General features: G+C 47.0%; 5 protein-coding genes across 5 annotated transcripts; 3 read left to right on the top strand and 2 right to left on the bottom strand.

The window, feature by feature from the left end:
* Positions 1-5,083: 5,083 nt before the first annotated feature.
* LOC131288126 (phytanoyl-CoA dioxygenase domain-containing protein 1) lies at positions 5,084-9,146 on the top strand. Its single transcript, XM_058317238.1, has 3 exons — positions 5,084-5,107; positions 8,149-8,705; positions 8,855-9,146. The coding sequence occupies exons 1-3, from the start codon at positions 5,084-5,086 to the stop codon at positions 9,135-9,137; spliced, it is 864 nt and encodes a 287-aa protein (XP_058173221.1). The 3' UTR covers positions 9,138-9,146.
* A 758-nt stretch (positions 9,147-9,904) lies between these two features.
* On the bottom strand, positions 9,905-10,735 carry LOC131289107 (omega-amidase NIT2-like). The gene has a single exon (XM_058318308.1). The coding sequence runs from the start codon at positions 10,733-10,735 to the stop codon at positions 9,905-9,907; it is 831 nt and encodes a 276-aa protein (XP_058174291.1).
* A 1,396-nt stretch (positions 10,736-12,131) lies between these two features.
* On the top strand, positions 12,132-13,325 carry LOC131284614 (omega-amidase NIT2-like). Its single transcript, XM_058313477.1, has 2 exons — positions 12,132-12,743; positions 12,831-13,325. The coding sequence occupies exons 1-2, from the start codon at positions 12,405-12,407 to the stop codon at positions 13,323-13,325; spliced, it is 834 nt and encodes a 277-aa protein (XP_058169460.1). The 5' UTR covers positions 12,132-12,404.
* A 458-nt stretch (positions 13,326-13,783) lies between these two features.
* On the top strand, positions 13,784-14,882 carry LOC131286802 (omega-amidase NIT2-like). Its single transcript, XM_058315802.1, has 2 exons — positions 13,784-13,893; positions 13,968-14,882. Exons 1-2 carry the CDS (start codon positions 13,878-13,880, stop codon positions 14,804-14,806), a joined length of 855 nt encoding a protein of 284 aa, XP_058171785.1. The 5' UTR covers positions 13,784-13,877; the 3' UTR covers positions 14,807-14,882.
* Positions 14,883-15,794: 912 nt separating this feature from the next.
* LOC131286517 (phenylalanine--tRNA ligase beta subunit) lies at positions 15,795-17,857 on the bottom strand. Its single transcript, XM_058315478.1, has 3 exons — positions 17,708-17,857; positions 17,402-17,615; positions 15,795-17,342 (listed from the first exon to the last, which is right to left on the bottom strand). The coding sequence occupies exons 1-3, from the start codon at positions 17,763-17,765 to the stop codon at positions 15,842-15,844; spliced, it is 1,773 nt and encodes a 590-aa protein (XP_058171461.1). The 5' UTR covers positions 17,766-17,857; the 3' UTR covers positions 15,795-15,841.
* Positions 17,858-18,783: the final 926 nt, after the last annotated feature.

Raw genomic sequence — 18,783 nt, 5'->3', positions numbered from 1 at the left:
GGAAGAAGATGCGGCGAGAGCGAGAGATAGAGGGATGAAGAGGGAGAGAGGAAAAAACCTACCGCTTTAACACCCGACCGATCGACCGATCAACCAATCATATCTACAGCCTCCATGCCTTGAAACGCCTTCCCATCCGTCGATCCGGTCCTAAATGTCACGGATACGAGATACTGCTACTTTGGGGATTGGCTGTTGCACATCGACCGTGAACTGGACCAGCCACCTGGTGCACCCATATGGGGCTCCCGCACGGACCTTCGCAAATCGTGATAGGCCGCCGACGATAACGTAACCTTTTGGGCAACCGTTAGAACCGTCCGGACGGGGGGTGGGGGACCGGAATGCACAATCTCTAGGGCCGACAACGGTGGATCATTCAATCTGATGGCTGGTGTTGAAAGGCGGAGCAGTACCAGGAACCATCCGACAATCGCCACAATGGAGCGGCTCCGAAGATGTCTCGGCATCACCGGGGAAGTTGATGGAAGTTGAGCTTCGGATCCGTCCGTTAGAACTCTAGAGATCTTCTCGACCACGACCAGCTCCGCACAAACTGCATTCAATGCAAATATAAAAAAACCCCCTTCGTACGTTGGGTGAAAAGTTCATTGTTTTGCTGTACCAAAGAGAGTTTAGTGCAAAACGATGGCACCAGACACCACCAGATCTCTGTTCGCTTTGGAAGGCTATTCTTCTAGCTGGGTAAGAACCCTTCGACCGGTTGCAAGACGTGCGCCATCAGCGCGTCTTTCGGAATGTGGAGTCTGTCTAAAGCGAGCCCTGCAATCTTGCGGTGGCGTTCTGCATAATTTATGCTGCTAGCTGTTGTTGCTGGTGCTGTTATTGTTTGCAGTTTGTTGGAGCCAACCGGTTCTTCCAACATCATTGGCCAGCCTGGTGAATGGTGCTATGTGGCAAAAACAACGTGAAGCTCCTCGAGACAATGATGCGGTTGCTTGAATAAGATAAGATTATTTTTAATTGATAATTATTATAGATGATTCTGTAACAGTTTAATTTATACACGTTACTCAACTCATTTATACATACAGTAAAATAAGAGAAATTGATCTGCTCAATCCTCTTTGTGCGTACACTATCAACATTACATAATAGTAACAAAAATGAATGCCCTTACCCACTTTAACATTCTTTCAATATATTTATTCTATTCAATATTCTTCCATTAGCTAATATTTATACATATCTTTCCTTTTCTTCTGAACATCTACGTCATTTCGCGCTCGCATGGTGACTATCTTGCCTAAGTCGATGGAAAAACGGAAACCGTTGTCTAAAATTAGTCTCATCCGGTCGAGTCCCCTCACCCCTGCCTGGATCGAATACCTTTTTGCACCTTTTTTCTCCTCCATCTCACTTCTTCCCCCTCTGTTCCTCCACTGCTTCTTTTCCTTCCCATTCACTGTCTATCAACCCTTGGGTGGTTTGTTGCTCGAAATGTAGGACAGACTCGTATTGTTTTGGTGGTGGGGAGGGGGGGAGGGCGGGACAAAGCTGCACACGATCATGCGATCATGTTACCTTCTCAACCCCCGCCTCCAGGATGGGATGGGGGGACCCGGGATCGTCGGCACGGTTTAGCATCGAGTGATCTGACGATGGATACGCTTTTACTATCGAAACCGGTGGGCAGAAAATCGATGATTGAATCGATCCACAAACCGTTGATGAACATATCATCCGCTTCGGTTGGTTCGCCATTAAACGGCTATAGAGTTGTGCCCGCCGACCAGCAGCAACGTCCTCCCAGCTCCATTGATTGTGAACGAAATTGAAATTGTCTTTGAAATGTTAGAGAGAAAACTTTGTTTGAAATAAATGGAACCCTAGCCGCCGCTTAGCCAGAAAAACAAAAAAAAATAATCAACGACAAATTTGAAACGTGAAAGTGCTTTACTCCGAAAACGCGCATCAGTGTAGCGGACCGAATTCAATTCACAGCTTTATTCATTAAGCATTGAGGTAAATATTTGACGAAACAAATTTCGCCCAGAAGAAAGCAAATCTTCCTTCATTATTGATGATGGAAAAATTGAATGGGAAAAGTGCATCAATTAACACGCGGCGAGTCTGGGTGAGGTTCACAGGCGAAACTAAAGCAGTTCATTACCGACCGAAGGTCGCAATGCTAATTGATTACGGGAAAATAAATTTACGGAAAATTGAATAATTCGATGGAGGCGTTTAAACTAAAAGGTGAAAACTGATATCCGAACGTTTAAATATTTAATACAATTAGAGCCCCATCTTCGGAAGATAGTGCAGCAGTACGACACCTTGAATGCAAATTTCAACGCGCCCGACCTACGTGTGTGCGTTTGGTAACCCTATCGATTGAGATCTTCTCTCATTCTCGACGGAACTCAAAATCTCACAAATTTACTCAATCGTAAAAAGGTTGAGTTTTTCTCTCGTGGAAACTGTTCCTCTATCACTGCACGCTTTAAGTGCGTTATGAACTAAATGTGCCTGAGGAGAAGTGATATGGAATTATCATCCGTTCGATGGACAGATTGCATGTTCCTGTAACGGTAACAACGCAATCGAACATCATTTATTCACTCATTTGTAAATTGTTACACCGCCTTCGCGCAGTTTGAACGCATTCGACGCACGATTGCGCGCTGTTTTTGCCAATTTGCATGATGATATATCTAATTGCACGTACATTTAAATTCCGCATCGGACGATCTACATTCTAAATACCACGGTCGTAAGCTCCAGGTTTAATTACGCGTGTAAGGAAAGTTTTTCTGGTGTTGGGAGGAAAATTACACCAAAAAAAACCAAACGCTGTAAGGGCATCGAAACGTAAACAAATGGACACTCACCGCCAAAGATGAGCAAACTGTTTGTTTTCATGCAGTCGCCCGCGGGATGCGATCTTCACCCCGGTGTACAAAAACTTGCGTGCAATCACTGAACGCCATACATTAGAATTACTGAACGCCATATACTTGAATCACTGAACGCCAAGCAATAGGAGTCTTTTTGATATATGGCGTTCAGTAATTCGAAAAATGAGGGGAAGGAACTCACTCCCCTTCTGTTATGGGTTACCCCTCCTCGTTCCTCCCTTCACAAATTTTTCCCCATACCCTCCGGGTCTACCAATGCCCACGAGGGAAATGTCATCCGAAAATGTAAACAACAACTATTTTGGAATTTACCTTTAGGTTATGTTACCGTTTTATTAATTTAATTTCTCTTTTTACACTTCACTGGCACTACTCCTAGGTCTACTTCTGGCAAAACCTGCAAAAGAAGAAAGACTATATCACTTATTATGTACAATTATGCACAATATAAAGATGGAATACTTATCTTCTTTCCATTGCCAGCATCAAGTGGAAGAGCGTTGACAATACTGAAGCACGATCGATTTTCATCTGCTTTACATGTTTAAATGAAAGCAAACACTTTATTAACCAATCTTATCTATTAACGAGCTTGGTTAGATTGAAAACACAACTATTTTTCACACTTATATTTTTACTGCACACGACGCACTCCAAGTGCTGCTGGCAGCTATCAACACTGAACTAGAGTTGGAACGTTGGAGCTGGATCGTATGTATTCATTTGCTCCATATAAGACATTTTTCATTCCAACCGTAAATTAAGTTTTATTGGCTCCTCATATTGCATTATGAAGATTCATTGTGCTTAAAGATTGACCCACTCGTTGGTAAGTGGCAAATGACTAGCATGCAGACAATTTGACGAAAGCTGTTCGCTCCGGAGCAATCATTTACCGGTAACAAATTGTTTGAAAGCTTGTAATTACATAAGCTGTGAAATCATATAGCCACCTGAATACCAGCTCCTTGCTCACACGGGACAGGTAGACTAGCATTAACCACTTGCCAATTTCAGGCTTTACTGCGTACTTGCCTGAGCAATCAAGTTATCTTTTCGACGCACGAGTCAACTATAAAAAGCAGTATTTGATCGAGCAGCGAATATAATTCTAATATTCGTTTTGTCCGTGACTTAATCAGTAGCATAAAATAATGAATAAATGAATAAAGATTATGGTGTTATAATACCTTATTTTTTTTTCTGCGAAAGGACTCGCTCCTTTGCTGGATCGGATGCGAAGATGTCGTTCTTTTCTGGAGCTATCCCATCACTACACTGATTTGTCTTTAGACAGCAGGAATGCTGACGGCTACTATGGAAAAATACGATGGTCAAAAATAAATCTAATTGGTGAGCAAAAAACGTGTTTGCGAAGAAATAAACCATAAAAAAAATATGTTTGATTGGATACTATTTATTTGTAAGTGCGTCCGGTTGTATATATTAATCAATCGCACTAAAAATCGGCAGTAACATTGTAGAAAAATATCCGGAATAAAACTTTGACCAGATGTAAATCAAACCTTCCTACTGTGGGAAATGTAGTTAGGTTTCGAGGAGAGTGAGAGATATTTGATCCATGGACCCCATAGGGGGTGAAGCAGGAAGGCGGTGGGTGAAGAGTAGCTAGCGGTTGTGTGCAAGCAGCAGTTTTTAGGGTAGGGTGGGTAAAACAGTCAGTGAAACGGGTGGAAATTGTGTGCAAGCACTCATTTTGTACCGCGGGGCAACGAGAAGATCGTGCAGACAACAGCTGAGCGTGCGGCTGTAAGTTTGAGAGTGAGTACGATCGCGAGTTTTCGAAAGAGAATGAGTGACTTGCATCGTCGACGTCGAGACAACAACATAAAACCGTGCGTACGATTCGCGGTTCCCCGTAGTGCTGTCCGGCGTCTTGACCCAGCGGGATCGTACCGTTTTGAGCATAGGATTTTCCGCGTACCGCGTACCGTACCGTCGAGATAGGGATTTTGGTGTGGTGTGCACAGACGGCCGGAGTATCGCCGTACGCTGACGCTGTAAACATTGTGATAAGATAAAGACAATCCGAACCAATTCGCTGGCGATCGAACTTGAAGCAAACAGTGGAACGGCTGATTGTGTCTTCGAGCGATACGTTTGAATTCCGTAGCTTATCGCTTCCAACCGCTACCGGAGAAAGGACAGATCCTTCGAGAACAACTACGTCTTGAACTGCGATGCGGAACCTTCTGATCGATCAGGTGAGCTAACCACGGTCCGCACCCGGTGGAAATGCTTGCCAGCGAACAAGGGGATCCCGCTGGTAACGTGGTGTTAAAATTAGAAAAACCCGTGTGCAATTTGTGCGCCCGCAGTCCACCCGCAACCGGCGGGGTCCAAGAATGTGGAGAATATTTGTAGCGTTCGTAACAGTCGGTTCTTCTCCGTTCGGAACGCGAAGCGCGTACACACACCGGCACACCGGAACGCGCTCCTGGGCCGATCGTCTTCCACCCACCGCTCACACACCGTTTGGGAGGTGTATTTCGGATGAAAATGAATAAGATATTTACCTTTCGTCACCTCCAAACTTCCAACCGAGCGTGGTAGAGAGGGTAAAGGTTTCCACTCAGCCGGAAAATGATCGGTGCCTCTGCTTTGGTAACGTGCTAAAATTAGGTGTTAACGTTTGCGACGGAACCGTTTGACGGGTGGTTTTGCGCATCGCAAATTGCGCCACACCTTTCCGCGGCCAGCCCGGTGCGTTCCGGACGCAAGGGAAACGAACTCCGAAATCGGTCAATCTGTCTCAATTTCCAGTGACATAACCACGAAACCCCGGGCGGCAACCGGTGTCGATTGGGAAAGAGCACATAAAGCAAAGCAAAACCACAACAGAGCCAAACTACACAATCACACCAAAGTGGATTTCCTTTTTCGGATGACCGAACCACTTTGCTCGAAGCCGCGCGCACCCGCGCCATCTCACCCGATGACCGTAGAAGGAAAAGCCGACACCCGCGCCGAATCGTACCCGTGCGTCGGGTACTCCGGCGTCCCCGCCCCGCGTCCGCTAACCAGCCGGGGGTAATAATAATTGAATTTTAATGAATCTACCCGGGGGCCGCGGTCACACTGTCGCGCCCGTTCCATTAACGGTTCCTGCGCTTTCGCCGTTCGTTTCGAGAAGCGCGAACCGTTTTCCGTTTGGTTTGTTGGCACTGTATCGTTTTCCCGGTGCGGCTGTCTCTCTTTTCTCGATGCAATCGATAGCTCTTTTCTTTTGCACGCCGCTTCGGAAAACAATGAAAGCATTTGTGAAAACTGGGCCTCTACATACGTGTGGAAAGCCCCCATTCACGCACGCGTCCATCAATGACCGGCAGGTACGGGTTTTTCCACCGCCGTGGAAAGCCGGAAGGTACAGGCGTGGCGCACTTGATCTGATGCAGGTGAAAATGTGTTATCTTATGCAAGTACCGTCCCGGACGCCACGCAACGTTGTGATTGTTTTTATGCGGTCGCCTCTTCCACTGTGCACCTCTTCCTTCCTGTGCGTCATCCGCGTCAGCAAAATCGTATCGGTTTTATGCGCACGCATCTACTCCACACGCACGAGTAGGCAGAAGGATTTTTTTTATGCTCCAACTATGTAGCCGCCCATCGTTAAGCCAATTGGCAGCTTCCGGAGTGGCGCGAGTGGCGGCCTCTTCGCCTCCTTAGCGCTCTGTTTACTTGATCTTGATTAAAACTAGCTGCAAAGGGGGGCTGTTGAGGGTGGCGCGATCGTATGGGCCAACATGTGTTTGATATTTATATTTACTACCAAACAGGAAACAGTGTTCAAGTTAGTTCGTACGAAAAAAACGTTAAAGGGATATGTGATAGTGTATTATTAATTTAACTTGTTCAAATAAACGCTTTGTTTACGGTTTGGATAGTCATTTGACAAGGTAAATAGTTTGAATCAATGATGCTCGATATCTTCTAATTTACTCAATAAGGGCAGATATTAGGAATGCCTTTTTTGACACTAAAAATCATGTGTGCAGAATTATGAACGCTTCATCTTTATTTGTTTTGAATAGTAGAAGAGAATTCCAATTAAATAGAGTCACCCGAAATAAGCAAGGTAAATTTAAAAATATTTTTTGGAACGTGAAATCATGCAAGGTGAAATTAATTTGAGGAAAAGTTATCCACGAACCACATCCGGTAAATACTTAAACCCGTCGAAAATATTTAAAACCGTCTTCAAAGAGGTGACTCACATTGAAAATATATTGAAAACATATGTACCTTTTCAAGCGATTTTTCACACGACGCAAATGGCTCGATGAATGATCACTGTATTTACAGATCGTGACATTCGACGTGCGGTTTCGTACTTGGTCGAATTACCGAAACCACGTTCGTCAGCTTCTGTGACTCATCCATTTCTCAAGGATTACTACATCGAAGCGAGGAAGCTGAACAACGAATCCCGGCGACCACATATTGAAGCACGCCATCGGCGCATAGACATAAATGGCAAACAGAAAACCGAACCGAACGCCTCTCCCCACTCCACGGGGTGGCCGAATTTCGGCGATGCCCGTCCGGTGTTTTTAATTTATTTCACGTTTTTAATTATAACCGGCAAAACGACTAAGACACACACAGGACAGAGCAAAAAAAAACACAACACTAACCCCACACATATGCACAAATATTTCTGCCGATGAATGCAGTTCGCTGTACCCAGCGGGGCAGCACTGATGCAACGCGACGAAAATCCGGTTGATGCAGCCGGACTGAAGAAGAGTTCGTAGGAAGGCAAGAGGCAGAAGCAAAATTTGGTTCAAGTGGAGCAAAATGTGCGAGGGAAGAGACAAAAAACCCACCACCACCCATCGGTCGGTGTTGCAACGACGCAAAACCGTGCATCTTCCTTGGCCCCACCAAGTGGGCGACCGGGGTGTCGAGTCAGCGGACTCGCTTCTGCGTTATATATTTAGCCCCGGTTCGGAAGAGCAAAGAAGCGTCGTTGGCTTTGGCCTTAGTCGTGTGATTTTGTAGATGGTTTGCTTTTCTCTTGCACTCCTTCTCGACGACTTGTCTCGAGTGTTTTTAATTGCCTCACCAAGTGGCGTTGTGTACGTGAGGGGTGGGCGGCTGTGGTGCGTCATAAATCTGTGTGGGGTACTTTATCCGTTGACCCAAACTCACGCGACCCGATGAGTAATTTCGCCGGTCGGTCGGAATGTAAGGAATGTGCCTCATGTAATGCGTGTCCTATCGGATTTTCTCCCCGCTCTACTAGGTCCGCGAGGACGGGTTCGCGGTGATCGATGATTTCCTCACGCCGGAAGAGGTGCAGGAGCTGCTGCAGGTGGGACGCAACCTGCACCAGGATGCCCCGAAGGAGGAGCGCAAGGTGTTCAACGCGAATGCCGGCGCACAGTCTGCGCAGGGCCGCGAGCGATACTTTCTCGAGAGCGCGGACAAGGTACGCTACTTCTTCGAGGAGGGCGCCATCGGGGAGAATGGGGAGCTGCTGGTCGACCCGGCCTTCTCGCTGAACAAGGTGGGTCACGCGCTGCACACCGAACATCCGGCGTTCCAAGAGGTCACGTTCTCGAACCGCGTGAAGGAGGTTTGCTGGCAGCTCGGCTTCCGCCGACCGGCCGTCGCCCAGAGTATGTACATCTTCAAGAACCCGGGCATTGGCGGCGAGGTGAAGCCACACCAGGATGCCACGTACCTGCACACCGAGCCGAGCACGACGGTCGGCTTCTGGATTCCGCTCGAGGATGCCACGCTCCAGAACGGATGCCTTCACTTCATCAAAGGATCGCACAAAAGCGGTGTTCACCGTCGGTAGGTACCAATGAGGTCTTAATAACAATAGTCCAGATGATCCTCCAGTGCAGATTCTTCAGTCTGGACTATGAATTGAGATCTTCCAAACATTAAGTTCCAAATGCTTGTAGTCTGCAAATAAACCTAAATTCTGTCCTAATTTCCAGGTGGATTCGTAACTCAGACAAAACCTCCGACGAGCTGCTAGTTTACGACCGACCGGCCCCCCTCTACCCGCAGTCCAACTTCGTGGCCGTCCCGGTAAAGGCGGGCTCGTGCGTCCTCATCGACAGCCAGGTGGTGCACCGGAGTGACGCGAACAAGTCCGACCGCAGCCGGCACGCGTACACCTTCCACGTGATCGAAACACAAGACTGTGAATATTCCAAAGAGAACTGGCTCCAACCGCCGGAGGATCGCCCGTTCCCGGTGCTGTACGAGCGAGATTAGGGTGCCAGGGAGAGCCGCCCTATTGGCAGGTTTTGCGGAAGCCGTTGGTGAAGATGTGTAATATTTCTTTCCTGTGTTTAGTTCATTTGCTTCATTCCTGTAGCAAGGCGGGGAGTGCCTAGGAGGCGTTGGCAATATAGGGTACGCGAGATAATCCAAAGAGAATTGTAACAAAAAAAAACCCCCCTCATGGGGATGGATACTGAATGTAGTTTTGCTTGGTTTTGTTGTATGGTTTTCCCTGTTTTCCTCCCCCACTCCCCCGTGCCATAGATGTTTATTTACACTTCTCGGGGCGTTGCGCCACAACGTGTACGAACGTTCTGTGTTCGCTGCCCTCCGTTTGCGCCGCCTTTATGTGGATCGCTAATGCAACCAGGATGGAATTGCATCAGCATATTAAATACAAAGATAATAGGTGTAATAAAACAAAAACCAAACGATTTCTGTAACAGTAACGACCTGTGTAAAGTATGTGTTTATTTCATGCCACGTCTTTGTACCTCTGCAGATACCGAGTGGTCCAGCGATCGCTTATTCGTGGCCACATTTACCAGGTCGTATGACCAAGGTGCCCAGTGAAGTGGAAAAGTCATCCGAACGGATCCGAACGAAAAGAAGCGCCATAAACAACGGTGCAGGAAACACTTTTGCCCTTCCAGACAGGGCGGACGGTTGGTTGGTTCGAACGCTAAACATTGTGGTGTGTATCGGACGCTTTTATTTTTGAAGGCGCCGCTCGAAGGTTATGCGATGGCGGTGGCTAATTACTTCTTCGTGAGCAGCTGGTAAATGTCGTTGCGTTTCTGATTCAAAATCGGAATCTGACGTTTGATCTGTTCGCAGACTTTCAAATCAATGTCTGTGATGATCGTTTCCTGCGATTCCTTCGCTCGACAGAGGACTCTTCCCCAGGGATCACACAGGAGCGAGTAACCGTAGGCAACGTATTCCGTTGTTGGATCCCGAGCCGGAGACACCAATGCCACAAACATCTGATTGTCGAGGGCCCTGGATCGGCCGAGTAGATCCCAGTGCAGCGGGCCGGTGTAAGGGTCGAAGGCGGATGGGAAGATCATCATATCGCACCCGAGCTGGCGGTAGCAGGCCGTCAACTCCGGGAACCGTTTGTCGTAGCATATGCCCAGGCCAATATTGAGCGTCCCGATGGTAAACGTCGCCAGTTGGTCGCCGGCGGTCAATGCGTCCGACTCGCGAAACGTACACTGGCCCGGAATGTCCATATCGAACAGGTGCATCTTACGATACCGACACAGCAGCTCACCCTTCGGACCAAACACGGGACAGGTGTTGTACAGCTTGGTTCCTTCGCGCTCCGGATACGTTCCACCGACCAGATAGATGCCCAGGTCGGCCGCCAGCTTGGCCAATGCCTGGCTAGTGACACCGGACGGGATTTCTTCCGCATGGTGGGCAAACTCCGCCGTGCTGTAGGGCGAATTAAAACACTCTGGTAGAATGATCAACCGGGCACCCTTGTCCTTCGCCAGTCGAACTTGCGCCGCCGCGTTGGCAATGCATTCCTTCTTTGTCGGCTGTCCTTTTAACTGCACCAGCGCCACTCTTAACGTAGACATTTTAACTCTGTTTGAAGGGTGATATCACGTCGCAAGGAAACCACTCGTCACTACAGCATACGATCGTTCTTAGCCAGTCCCTACGAAATCCGTAGCCCTTTATATAGAGCCACAGGCAAGCCACTATGACGGCTTATCGATAGACCAGTGGCAAAAGGTAGGGCAGGTCAGCAGCCATTAAGGAAAAGTATCATCCTGAAGCTGGTGCTGCTGCACATTTTGATAACAGACTGTACCAGTCGATCGTCGGAGAATAAGCTAAAGAAGGATCCGGTTTCCAAGCAAGGGTGCCTCAACCCTTAAAGGCGCTTGATATTCAAACACCATAGGGAAAATTTTACGTATTACACCATATTCCGCTGAATTATACATCATAATATCACTCACGACTGTATGATTAAACATTCAAAATTTGTCAAATGATTCTGAATTTTGTTGTTTATTTTGTTATTTGTTGAGCGTTCGTATTGTAATCGTATAAATGCATTATGTAACACTCTTTTTTTCTTATGTTTTAATATGAAATTGTCATTTGAAGAATTAGGTGGATTGAAAATTTTTCACATTTTTTTCATGAACTAGGTGGATTGAAAAAGACATTTTTCTCAACACGTTACCGAATGTACTAAACCCGTGTGAAGTGGAATAACTCCCCTAGTCACCTGATCGGTAGGAAATCAAAATAACAAAATATTATTATTTGAAGCATTGGCTACATCACTATTTCTGATCCGTACTCTGTATTCACAGTACAGTAGTTACGTTGGCAAAATCCAACCCCCCAGAAATTGTGTGTAGAGCCTTCAAAGCCAACTTAACATATTGTTAAAACGAACAAAATCCTCTCGATAGCGATTTCTTTATACGATCTGATCCTTCTCGGGAAAGGCGCACCCATCCTTAGTTAAAAACAATAGAAAATTAACGGTTAATTTTGGGACTGTATACTTTTTTCTAAATGGTATGATCGTAGGCGCACAGCAATCTTAAAATGGTTTACCAAATAGTCGAATCATCCATTGGAAATTTGAATTCGACACTAGAATTTATTGGGCCTTCCTTGTGCTATAAACACCCTGAAAACTCGAACCCCTCATCTAATCCATCTAATGCATAGATTCAATCGGAGTGCCCTGCAGCAAACATGTTTACTGATGTGTCGATCATTGGCTTAATTAGAACGACATTCGGCATTTTCTCATCATTCTGCGTTTTCATCATGCAAACAATCTCGCATCTTTGCGATCTCCTATGTGCTGAAAGGTTTGTATTATTATTGAAAGCAGATACGACCAGCATCCAGTACGGCCATTGTATGTGTCGAGTTGCTCTGTCTCTCCCTTCCCCCCTGATGACTTCTCGTATCAGCGGCCATTATCTTACGATGAGGCGATACCGCCGGCACAGTTCGGCCACGTACCGGGGGAACGTCAAAACAACTCTCTTCCTGGCCGCGGTCACCCGATCGCTGAATGGTTTCCGGGGGTCAGCGAGGGCAGACTGATAGAGTGAAGTAATCGAGGTTTTGCCCGATGCAGATGGTGTCCCGACAGGGACGTGCAAAGTGCAGTGGCGAAGAGTTTAGTTCGTGAGCTTCAATCAGCGCGAGTAGTTGCGCTGTCAGCGACTTTGGGATCCGTTTTTTTTTATTCGTGGACAATCTTCAAGGATGACGATCAGGATCGCTCTCATACAGCTGCGTGTGGTGGAGTCGAAGGAGAAAAACCTCAAGAACGCGTGTGATCTGATACGCATCGCTAAGAAGGAAAAGGAGGCGAATGTGGTCGTACTTCCCGAGTGCTTCAATGCGCCGTACTCGGTCGATACGCTGCGGGACGAGGCAGAGGAAATACCTGACGGGCAGACCAGCCGGGCGTTGTCTAATGCGGCCCGAGACTTTGGTGTATACGTGGTTGGTGGTTCGATCGTGGAATCGTGTGGAGGCCGGTTGTACAACACCTGCACCGTTTGGGGCCCGGAAGGGGATCTGGTGGCAACGTATCGGAAGGTTGTGAAACGGAAGGGACAGTGTATGTTGCAAAATGCTCTAACAAGGATTGTCTTTTTTCCACTCCAAACCTACTCCTTACTGTAGGTCCATCTTTGTGATTCAAGCCTCAGTGGAAAGACAACGGTGGCGGAAACAAAACTCTTCACCGCTGGCAGCCAGTACGCGACCTTCACCGTCGGTGATACCCGGATCGGGTTGGGCATTTGCTGGGATATGCGGTTCGCCGAGTTTGCCACCGCCTATCGCGCGATGGGCTGCGATCTGCTAATCTATCCGGCCGTGTGCGATGTTCCGACCGGTGAGCAGCACTGGGAGCTGCTGGCAAAGGCACGTGCCCTGGACAATCAGACATTCGTGGCGTTCTGCTCACCGGCACGCGATACACACGCCAAGCTGATCCCGTACGGTCACTCGCTCGTGGTAGACCCGTGGGGTCAGGTTATTCAACGAGCGACCGAATTTCAGGAGATTGTCGTTGCGGATCTTGTGCTGAAGGAGCTGACCGAGGTTCGCCAACGGATACCGGTGTTCGAACAGAAACGCTCGGATCTATATGAACTCAAGGTTGGCTACTCGTGAATTATACCAAATTTCGATTCTTCTCGGCGATATATGTGAGAATAACGTGTGTAACACTTGTTTATGGATAATTAAATTTGTACACGCTTCAAAGGGCGTTTTTAATCTGTTTTTGTTTTTTGAATTCATTATCAACAAAATAAATGAACCACACAATTTTACACAAATATTTTAAACCACGCTGTTCATTCAAACGTTAGCAACATTTGATCTTTTAACGAAGACCTATCGAATTTTAACCTAGCAATCCGAATATTCCTTTGATTCCTTCCGTAATTTACCGCGAGAGATAAACAAAACCCCAGAAAAAAAAACTAAGGAGAACTTTGAAAAGAAAATTTAGAGTGAAGTTATTCCGATTCGCTGTTGATTCTGATTCTCTCGTTCAAATACTCCGGGAAAGAGTTGCACCTAATAATCGAGTCCGATCCCGACCAACCATCACTAACTGGGGAGCACATCAAAACAAATAAAACTGTGTGATAAGTGCAGCTGATAATTTATTCGGATTTGATAACAACGAGCGAGCATTTTGCAGCTACAACCAGCAGGATGAGTGCTGTTCGCGGTGAGCTAGTTAATAAGAATAAACCACAGTTTTATCATTCTACGAGTAAATAATTGTACAATCTCTTCCGCCAGCTGGATTTCGTATTGCGCTGGTGCAGTTAAAAGTCGGTGCCAATAAAACGCAAAACATCGAAAATGCCCTGACAAAAATCCGATCAGCTGTCACTGATAAGGGCGCCCGTGTGGTCGCTCTGCCGGAATGTTTCAACTCACCGTACGGTACGCAGCACTTTCCGGAATATGCCGAAGAGATCCCATCGGGCGAAACGAGCCGCAGCCTAGCGGCGATTGCGAAGGAGCTTGGCATTTATCTGATTGGTGGAACGATCCCTGAAAAGAGTCCCACGGACAGCAAACTGTACAACACGTGTACCGTGTGGTCACCGGAAGGGTCGCTGCTTGCAACGTACCGAAAAATCCATCTTTTTGACATCAACATACCGGGCGGTATAACGTTCCGTGAATCGGACGTCCTTACCGGAGGTAGCGGCCTTGCCACGGTCGCTATCGATGGGGCAAAGATTGGTCTCGGCATTTGCTACGACATTCGCTTCGACGAACTTGCCCGATTGTATCGCAATCAGGGATGCGATATGTTAATCTATCCCGGAGCGTTTAACATGAAAACGGGGCCGCTGCATTGGGAACTGCTGGCGCGGGGACGCGCGAACGATACACAATCGTACGTGGCTACCATTTCTCCGGCCCGGGACAAGTCGGCCGGTTACGTGGCCTGGGGCCACTCGATGGTGGTGGATCCGTGGGCCAAAGTGGTGTCCCAAGCAGCCGAAGCCGAAGAAACGGTTGTTGCCGATGTGAATCTCCAGACGGTGGACGAAGTTCGGGCACAGATTCCTATATTCAGCCAGCGCAGAACGGATCTGTATACGACGGATGCTGTGGGGAAATAGTGGCCATACAATTCAACTTGTTATCACTTTGTTAACCAAGTATATTGAAATATACAGAACCAATTCCATTTTAACTATTTTCTTTGATTCAATATTACGTCGGAAATTGTAGAATCGAAGAATTTCACCACACAGTTAAACTTCTGAACTGATTATTTACCATTCTCTCAACCGCATACTTGTGGTTAACAGATATGAATTGCCGGGGCTTGGTTATCATTTGTTGATAAAAAATCTCTAGTTTCTCCTATATGTTTTCGTATCCCTTTGAAAAAAATAATAGCCTAATCGTTCAACATGTCGATTGTGCGATTACATGTTACAACCATAAGCTAATGCATTGAAGCATAATCCCAAAAATGGCTAATAGATATGATATGACGTGTTACGATAAGAAATTGATTACCGCAACCAGACACTCGGCTGCAATTTCGATGCCAGCTCAGTTTCCATTTTGTTTCTGACCGATGAGTACAATCTTTAATGGCGGTGCGGTGTAAACTTGTCCTTTTCCTTGTGGTCACCATCGGATGGTTTAACGCTGGAAATGCACAGTGTAACATAGGATTCGGTGCACGTGTCAATGGTAATACAGCTCAAAGTGGCTAACAAAATTATCATAATAACTTTAGCTTGGCAATACTCTCTCAACGAAGGCGATCAACTGATGCATACGATCAAATTGTCCAAGGGACCGTTGGAAAATGCCCAACGAATCGAATTTGAGGTCGACTACACAGCGAACCCTTTGGTCCACGAGGAAATTACCTTGGTGCAGTTAGTCGGGACCGATAGGGGTTGCTCAGCAATGATAAGTAATAGCGTCGACCAAAAGAAGCACTTCCTCGGAACCGTGAGCAGCGTTAGTGAGTTGATAGATTTTTCAATTACCCTTTCTGTGTACGGAATCGTACGGGTGTGATTGATAAACCGATGTCAAACGATTGAAGAGAATAAAGGAAATAATCGAGCAAATTTTAAATTAAATTTAAAGGGACCTTTATTTGCCCACAGATTATTAAACTCACGAACGCTTTAGACGAAATATTCCATGTTGAATTCCACGACGGAACACGGGGTGGTCAACTCGAATGCTTGCAGCACGGTCGGGTGTAGCACACCGATGCGTCCGATGTCGGTTCCCTTGTACAGCACGGATGCGCAACGGCCCGGGAAGTATGCCGGATCGTCACAGGCTTGCAGATAGTAGCCAGTTGCTTTGTCCCAAGGCACCTCGAGCAGCTGCATCACCCGATCCAATAGACCGTGCACCACCTCGAAACCGGCTGTTTTATTGCAGTTGACCGCACAAACTCGACGTTCATTTTTCGCACCCACCTCCGCCTTGCTGTCTGCCAACACGACGTCGGACACTTCGAACAGCTTCAACGGAAGCGGCATTTTACGATTGGCCGCCAGTGTTTTCAGCAGACCGGGTATGAGCGTCGTCCGGACCACCTGAAACTCGAGCGTCTTCGGGTTCGCAATGTGCACCGCCGGAATCTGCTCAATCTTGGCATTCATCTTGTTCGCAATGTCGTCCCGCGAGCAGAGGGTAAAGGTTAGCCCCTCGGTGAAGCCGGCTTGGGCGATCTGTTCACGCAGTTGTTCGGTCAGCTTGTTCAACGGGTACTGCTTCGCGATGTGCATTTTCGCGGGCAGCGTCTTCGGGATGCGATTGTAGCCGTACGCGATGGCCACATCCTCGTAGATGTCGCACGTGTGCAGCATGTCGTGGCGAGTAGGTGGAATTTCTACCTCCAGTGTGTCCGCTTCGGTAAGCTTCGTCGGTAGCAATCGATTCAACATTTTGCTCATCTGCTCGGCCGACTCGTTGATGCCGATGTATGCGTTCGTTTTCGCTACCGAAATGGTTTCCTTGCGGAAGGCGAGATCCGGATATTGTTTCGTTTCACCCTCTGCCGTCACCACGTCGCAGTATTCCACGGAGAACTGTTTGGCGCAGTGCGTGGAAAACATGCAAACCAGCGTGTCGAGCACAATACGGGCCTTGGTAAGATCCGTCGCCGTACACTCGATGAACACATTCTTCGTGTTAAGCGTAATCTTGGAATGGTCACCGTTAATGATCGGTGGCAGGGAAAGGACCACACCGTTCGCATCGTAAATCACCGGATAGACCGGGGAGTCCCGCACGATCGGAAGATAAGCCTTGAGCTGGGCGTGCGTTGAGTAGAACTCCATTAGCTCTTCCGCCGTCATCGCTTTGTCCTGGTTCAACGGAACAAAGTTTATCTCCTTCGGTGGCTTCGCATCGTACGTGAACGGTCCCTGGAGCGTATCCAGATCGTGCGTTCCGATGGCCACGAGAGTACGTTTGCGGCAAATGTTCTGATGCAGCTTGTCCTGCAAATCGATGAAGCTATCGTACGAATCCTTGGTGAACGTGATGTTGCGCAGCACAGCCGCCACCGCAAACGGCCGAATTTGAGCCGTCGACTTCGTTATGATCATCTTTTGCGATGCAACGCCCTTCCCCGATGGGGCAACCTTGGTGAACCGCGGAAACGGTATTCTAAAAAGGCGGAAAATTAAAAACTGCTTCTGCCACCGGAAATCAGTAGAAACACATACTTTCCCAAGAACACCTGAAGGCCCAGCACTAAACCCTCCAGGCAGAGCAAATCATAGCGGTTCGCCGGTATATCAATTCGGTAGATAACTTCCTCCGACGCATCTTTTGCTGCTTCCACTTGGCCCTGCTCCTTGGTGATCATTTGCTTTTCCGTCGTAACCTCGTCCAGCTCGAGACCAAACTCGAAGCAGAGCTTTTGAAACTCATCGTCAGCTGCAAGAAAGGAGTTGGGTTTTGCAAGATGCGATTATGCACATAACCTTCCTCCCGGCATGAACCTCTGCCGGCTGCAATCGCCAACTTACTGTATGTTTTGCCCAGCGCTTTGAATAACAAGTCACGCTTTACACCAACGGTCGGCATTTTGGATTAAATGTCTTCAATTAGAGCTCTGGATCTGTGGACACTGGTAAATGAGAGTGCGGACACCGTGAATCCGAAAACTTCCAACACTTTATTCCACGACGACGGTTCGATTTGTTTTTGTCAAATGAACAGTTGTCGTCAAATGACAATCGAATGAATTTGGACATTTTGGGCAAATCAATCTGTCCCGGTATTTATATTGCCGGGTTAAAAACTCAACAAGTTCACATTCGAATGATTTTAGCCATTTTTTAAATAATTTTCTATTTGTAATCACCAAATTTCATGAATTAAAATGTGACTGTTATGGAAGAATGTAAAAAATTGCATCATCAAAACCTAAGGCAGATCAACTTCATTCAAAAGTCCTCTGTAACTGTCGGTTTCATGTTTGCCGTTGGCGCTACTCGCTTGATAGTGCATTATATGCATAGAATTTGCTTGCATCACATGACAAATGTCAATTGGAAACCGGATGTGACGAACCGGAAATTACCGGTCCGAAGACCTTGACGGAATCAAACCCCACGCGTCTAGAGGTCAAATGCCGGTTCGATCCTCGCTCAAATATCGAGCTAGTGATGGGTAATTCAAACCTGAACCATCAACTGATTGAAACAGCTCCCAACATGGCCTGGCCGTTTTAAGTTAATAAGATAAGTTTTGTTGTACTACGAATGAAGTTTTCTGTGAAAAGATTATATGAATTTTGATTTTCTTGCGTGAATCATTCAATTTATTAATCAAATGATTGAAATATTCAGCAATAGTACGCATGAGGATGGGGATTCGGATTCGGAGCATATTTGACAAATGTTGTCAAACTCCCGGGAGACGGTCGTTCAACCGGTAATCGGAGGTCAGCAAAACCGGGAAGGAGCAGGGCTCTAGTTGTCTCTGTCACACCTCACTTGTCAGAGAAAATAAAATATGGCGAAAAATTCTACTGGCGATCGAAACTCGGGAGCTCTGTTTTAAAAACTGAAATTGTGTGCTAAAAAGTGATTGTTCGCGT

Source organism: Anopheles ziemanni, chromosome 3 (genome assembly GCF_943734765.1).
Source record: "Anopheles ziemanni chromosome 3, idAnoZiCoDA_A2_x.2, whole genome shotgun sequence".
NCBI classification, from domain to species: domain Eukaryota; kingdom Metazoa; phylum Arthropoda; class Insecta; order Diptera; family Culicidae; genus Anopheles; species Anopheles ziemanni.
The sequence above is the reverse complement of the archived record's forward strand: the minus strand, read 5'-3'. Positions and strand labels throughout refer to the sequence as shown.

Bases quoted from the DNA above. Each gene is read 5' to 3' on its own strand.
- LOC131288126 (XM_058317238.1), top strand. From the start codon at position 5,084: ATGCGGAACCTTCTGATCGATCAG. The intron at 5,108-8,148 runs GTGAGCTAACCA...CCGCTCTACTAG, and splicing joins GGAACCTTCTGATCGATCAG to GTCCGCGAGGACGGGTTCGC. The intron at 8,706-8,854 runs GTAGGTACCAAT...CCTAATTTCCAG, and splicing joins AAAAGCGGTGTTCACCGTCG to GTGGATTCGTAACTCAGACA.
- LOC131289107 (XM_058318308.1), bottom strand. From the start codon at position 10,735: ATGTCTACGTTAAGAGTGGCGCTGGTGCAGTTAAAAGGACAGCCGACA.
- LOC131284614 (XM_058313477.1), top strand. From the start codon at position 12,405: ATGACGATCAGGATCGCTCTCATACAGCTGCGTGTGGTGGAGTCGAAG. The intron at 12,744-12,830 runs GTTGTGAAACGG...TCCTTACTGTAG, and splicing joins TGGTGGCAACGTATCGGAAG to GTCCATCTTTGTGATTCAAG.
- LOC131286517 (XM_058315478.1), bottom strand. From the start codon at position 17,765: ATGCCGACCGTTGGTGTAAAGCGTGACTTGTTATTCAAAGCGCTGGGC. The intron at 17,616-17,707 runs GTAAGTTGGCGA...CCTTTCTTGCAG, and splicing joins AGCGCTGGGCAAAACATACA to CTGACGATGAGTTTCAAAAG. The intron at 17,343-17,401 runs GTATGTGTTTCT...CCGCCTTTTTAG, and splicing joins CTTCAGGTGTTCTTGGGAAA to AATACCGTTTCCGCGGTTCA.